Genomic DNA, 6,115 nt, shown 5'->3' on the forward strand with positions numbered 1-6,115 from the left:
AACTACTACTTCTTAACAATTTAGCTGCTACTTATATATTAATATCTCTTAATCTATCTTACTCTTTTCTTATTTATAGTTATCTTCTTCTATTCTATAGGTAGGTTTTTTTACTTTATACTACTTACTAAGAATCTTATTTATTTATTAAAGAATCTAGTTTTTAGATTTTAATAATACTATTTAATATATTATTTTTTTATTTTCTTGAAAATAACTTAAGTATTTTAAGAATAGATATTAAAAAGCTATTTTAATATCTTTTTATTTATTTTTTAAGATATTTAAATTGTAAATTAGCCTTAAATATTATTTTTAGAGTTTTTAGATTTAAGAGTTAGAGAGGTTAATTTTTTTTATAGTTAGTATTAAAGTTTATAGCTATATATTAAGCTTTAATATAATATTTTCTAGATTTAAGAAAATAAATTTAGCTTCTTAAAAACTTTTTTAATATTACTTTTTATTATAGTAGCTATATAATAATATAAAAGGCTAAAAAGAACTTAATTTTTATAATATAATTATAAATATTAATTAATTACTTAATTTCTTAATTATACTATTTTAAGTAGCTTAAAGTATTTAATATTAAAAGCTAAGTAAATAAAATAAATAAAATAGTATATAAAATATAATAATATTATTCTTTTTATAATATTTCTTAAAGTTAATAAAATAGTAATTTTTATATTTATTAAGAATTAAAAGATAATAGTAACTAGTTAATTAATTTTTTATATATTAATTAAAATACTTAAGCTACTTAAAATTTATCTTATTATTAATCTAGCTATTTTAAGTTATTATAATAACTTAATTATTAAAGGTTACTTTTTTAATATTAGCTAGTAAGATAATATTAGCTTATAATTATAATAAATAACTAAATTACTAGCTTTTTATATTAATTATTAAATAATTATAATTATTTTTAATTTTTAAGCTAAATTAATTTTAAGTTTTTATATCTATTTATACCTATAATAATTATTTTACTTATAATAATACTATTATAAAACTAATTTTATTAAATTATAAATATTAATTAAATTAATATTATATTTTATAATTATATTTTCTATAAGCTAAATTAATTATAAATAATAATTAATTTTTATATTTAGCCTTTAATAATTATATTTATAAAAAAAATATATTTAAGCTCTAATTATTACTAATAAAGTTAGAAGCCTAATACTTACTAATAGATAATATATTATAATTAGTAAGTAATTAATTAGCTATTTCTTTAATATTATATAGTTATAGAGGAAATCTTATAAATTTAAGTTAAGAATAAACTAAATAATAATCTACTCTTCTAAATTAGATAGCTTATATAATTTAGAGATCTAATTATATTAAATTGAATTCCCTTCTACTGGTATATAATATTATATAGCTAACTTTATAGATTTTTATAGTATATTAAAGCTTTAATTTTAAGTTATTTTAAAGAGCTTAAAGTATAAGAAGAATTCTACTCTTAATATAAGGATTAGATATATTTTGTAGTTAAGAATTAATTAATTAAATAGAGATAATATAAGTAGAGGGATTTTTATTATATAAGCTTATTTATTATATAAGCTTATTATATATATTATAGCTTTAATAATAAATTAAATCTCTTATTATTTCTTATTCTTAAATATTTTATTAAAATCTAATAGTAGATTTTATACTACTTTAAGTCTTCTATAAGTTATATAATTATTAAATATATATAAAATAAAAAAGTCAGGTAATTATATATAAATTTATTATATTTAATATATATATATAGCTTGTATAATAAATAAGTATATATAATAAAAATTCCTTAACTTATATTATCTCTATTTAATTAATTAATTCTTAACTACTTAATATATTATAGTCCAATAATAAGACTAGAATTCTTCTTACTCTTTAAACTCTTTAAAATAACTTAAAATTAAAACTCCAATATATTATAGAAATATATAATATTAATTATATAAAGTTATAGTATTAATAATAAGATATTTAATTCTAATTTAATTAGACTTCTAAATTATATAAGCTCTCTAACTTAAAAAAAGAGATTCTTATTTATTTTATTCTTAATTTAAATTTATAAGAATTTCTCCCCTAGCTATATAATATTAAGAATATAGCTAATTAATTACTTACTAACTGTAATATACTACTAGTTAGTATATATTGAATTTTAAATTTTATTAAGTAATATTTAAATTTTAAAATATATTTCTTTTAGAAATATAATTATTAAAAAGCTAAATATAAAGATTTAATTATTATTTAAAAGTAGTTTATACTTATAGTAAATATAATTATAAAGTATAATATTTAATTAAATAATATTTATAATTTTAATAAGACTAGCTTTCTTATAAATATAATTATAAGTAGAATAATTATTATAAGCTTAAAAAGATATAAAAACTAAAATTAATATAATTTAAAAACTAAAAATAAATTATAGTTATTTAAGTAATTAATATAAAAGACTGGATAATCTAGCTATTTATTATTAATTTAAGCTAATATTATTTTACTAATTAATATTAAAAAAGTAATCTTTTAGGTAATTAGGTAATTATAATAACTTAAAATAGCTAGATTAATAATAAAACTAATTTTAAGTAAGTTAATTAAAGTACTTTAATTAATATATAGTTAATTAATTAATTAGTATTTATTATTTCTTAATTCTTAATAATTATAAAAATTACTGATATATTAAATTTAAAAGATAGTATAAGAAAAATAAAATTATCAGATTTTATATATTATCTTATTTATCTTATTTACTTTAGCCTCTTAATATTAATTACTTTAAGCTACTTAAGAAGGCTTATAATTAAGAAATAAAATATCTAATTAGATACTTTATAACTTATATTTTTAAAACTAAGTTCTTTCTAGCCTTCTATATTATATTTCAAGCTACTATAATAAAAAGAAATATTAAAATAGCCTTTAAAGAGGCTAGACTTATTTCTCTTAACTTAGAAAGTATAGTTTTAAAGCTTAATATATAGCTATAGACTCTAATATCTATTAAAAAGAAATAAAAGCTATTATATATAAAGTTACTTTATTAATAGCTAAGATAAAAGATCTTTAAGAGGTAAATAAGATATTAAGCTAATATTAAAAAATAAAAAGAATTAAATTATAAAAAAAAGAAGTTATAATAGTAAAAAAAAAAATTAAGTAATTAATTAAATAGATATTAATATATAAATAATAGCTAAATTATTAAAAAGTAGTAATTAAGAAAGGTTAGTATAACTAGATATTTAATATTATAGTATTTATAATAAGCCCAGCTATAATATAAGAATTTATTAGATAGTAATTAAGATATCTAAGAAAGAGTATAATAAGTAATTTAAATTAATTAAATAATTTATAGTATTTTTATTATATTTCTAATTTTAGAGGTTGGGATTTTTATTATATATACTTATTTATTATACAAGCTATATATGTATATTACTATATAATTATTTTATATAAGTCCTGCCTTAGAAATTATATATAAATAAAATAGAAGCTTGGAGAATTATTTATTATATAGGTATATCTCGCTCTTATTACAGAATACCTTATTTTAAGCATCGGCGTTATTATCTTTATTATCCTCTTCTTTATCCACGTCCCAGACAGGGTTACAAATACATATAAATACATATACCACCTTAAGGTTTCTAGTCACTTTTATATATTCGATGTCCAAGTTCTTAGAGCCTGAGACCTTAGCCCAGTATATACTTCTATTTTTAACGGCAGCCTCAAACTGCTTGTTATTGTTGTTACGTAGTTTATCGCCAGACTTAGCCTTCTTCGCGTTATTTGGCCTGCCAACATTGGAGTTGGCAGGTTCGAGGGTTTTTGCGTTTGGGAGGCATTCTGTAGATCTAATCAAGCGATGCTGAGTTGAACTTTGCAAGTAACAGAACTGGAAACGCATCTGCACACACACACAATTTATTTCTCCCGGTGGCTGATAACCAATAGGGCACCAGTTGCTATTATATATATCGGTTTCCCAAGCTTTGTCATAATCTCGTAAAAGCCCACACAGCATCTATTTTCTGCTTTTGCCTCTTCGTTTTCTATCTCTCTGCTGGATTTTATAGGGTTTGTATTATTAGCAAGCTAACTTAAAGGCTATTCTCTAAGTATTCAGAGTCCTATCTACAGCAGCTGAAGTAGTATCTGCTATCTACTAACATTCGCGTACAGCCCCGGTTTGTCGATGGCCATTTTCGTACAATTTTCCATCCGGCTCCGCTCCCAAACGCGCCCGAATACCCCCAAACACCCCCAAACACCTCCGAACGACAATGCCTCGTGGACTTAGTCAGGCCGGTAAGAGCGGAAAGGGTGGAAAGGGTGGAAAGGGCACGTCTGGAACCACTCTGGCCCCGAACGCTTCCGATCCTGCAAATCAAGCCCCGAACGGAAGCAATTTGGCCTCGAATGAGAGCGAACGCGCCTGCTCGGAGCTATCCGACTTCCAGCCCTGGGTACCCCCCAACCATCCTAGCTGGAAGCCCCCGGACACTCGCGTTCAGGGCCATCGGCTCCCAAACGCGGAGCTTGAGGATAGCCAGCCAGACGAGGCTGTTGGCGAGCAGTTGACCGCCTGGGCTCTTAAGCGTACGCTCCTATTCTTACCCGCTTTTGCCCACTCACGCCCGCTCTGACCCGTGCGCTAGACGTCTCGAAGAATGTTTCCGCCGCCGTTCGTACACTCGCCCAGAACTACTTCGAGGTTTGTCATTTACTTCCGTCTGTAGGCGTACAGCATCGTATAATAACATACGCTCACACTCACGTCAGATCAAGCGCGTCATGGGCGTTCGTACCCATCCGGGCGCGGACGGTGCCACTTTCTATACTACTCTTAACCTTAAGCGGGGCACCAATTGTGATGCGGCCTTCCACTATCTGTACGGCAACTTTCGATCTGGAACGGACGCGTGCGGCCTGTGCCAGAGGGGCTTTGGCCCGTTCGACTGCTGCGTTCAGATCAACGGCGCCTGTGCCAACTGTCGCTATAACTCCGCGGCCAAGCGCTGCACACTCTATAGTACGTACGCCCCCGTTTGTCCCCGCTCCACCAGCTCTCGCGCGCTCTCGCTCCCGTTCTGACAATTTTTTAGTCAAGGACGGAGATGCTAAGCCTTAGGGCAAGAAGCGGGGACGTAAGACCACAGCCGGCCGCGGCCGTAAGCGTAGCGCCTTGGACGACGATAATGACATTCTCGACGCCATCCGTACTGTTCCCCCTAAGGGCCTCCGTAGGCTCGCGGACGTCTTCTACCAGATCGCTGACAATCTTGAGGAGGAGACTGGTATGTATATCCCCGTCCCACCCCTGTACGGGTGTATGTAGGCTCGTATAGCTCTAAGCAGAAGGCTAACTTTTCCTAGATGATTCCGATTCTGATTAAGTCAATTTCGTTGGCGTTCAGGACAGGATACCCGCGAACGGCCCCGTTTGGCTTCGTACAGGTCGGTCGGCATCACGTTTTCTCGAAGGTTTTGTGACCTCCCGTTTTCATCTGTACGGGATGCACTCGGGATATGTGAGCATCTGCACAGCGCCATTTGCTTTATTTAGACTCCGGGGAAAACATTTCAGATGAGACGAACGGGCCTGGTCGGGAGAGTGAGCTCCTGATCATGACTGTTTTGTTCTTTCGGTGGTTAGATAGTCCGGCTCCGTACGAGGGGACTCGCTCCCGTACGGGCTAATAATGGACCTTACGCTCGCTATTTCTCTCTTTCCTTCTGCATTTGATTCTGTTTCAACATTTGATTATTTATCTATCGAAATATCTTCTATACGCCCCTATGCGCTCTAAAACGTTCAATAGCGACCCCGAACGACCCCGAGCACGCCGATTCAATACCGCGACAAAGGATCAATCTTGAGCCCTACGGAGAACAAATCCGTGTCCAATAGCAACTGCGCTGGACAAACGCGGCTATATGCGAATGGCTCCGGACGGACCTGAATGTTCCTGCTTCTGAAACTGTCTTGAAGCGATTTTTTCGACTTTAGGGACTCCGATGTGAGGGCTGTACGGAAGTAAACAATACCCTACGGGAC

At 29.2% G+C, this 6,115-nt stretch overlaps 1 protein-coding gene across 1 annotated transcript; it reads left to right on the forward strand.

Annotated features, from left to right (window-relative positions):
* Nucleotides 1-4,219: 4,219 nt before the first annotated feature.
* On the forward strand, nucleotides 4,220-5,846 carry BGZ61DRAFT_469923 (uncharacterized protein). Its single transcript, XM_046248016.1, has 5 exons — nucleotides 4,220-4,656; nucleotides 4,716-4,771; nucleotides 4,840-5,103; nucleotides 5,189-5,354; nucleotides 5,434-5,846. Exons 1-5 carry the CDS (start codon nucleotides 4,341-4,343, stop codon nucleotides 5,451-5,453), a joined length of 822 nt encoding a protein of 273 aa, XP_046092964.1. The 5' UTR covers nucleotides 4,220-4,340; the 3' UTR covers nucleotides 5,454-5,846.
* The last annotated feature ends 269 nt before the right edge of the window (nucleotides 5,847-6,115 follow it).

This window comes from Ilyonectria robusta (genome assembly GCF_021365365.1).
Source record: "Ilyonectria robusta strain PMI_751 chromosome Unknown BGZ61scaffold_149, whole genome shotgun sequence".
NCBI classification, from domain to species: Eukaryota; Fungi; Ascomycota; class Sordariomycetes; order Hypocreales; family Nectriaceae; genus Ilyonectria; species Ilyonectria robusta.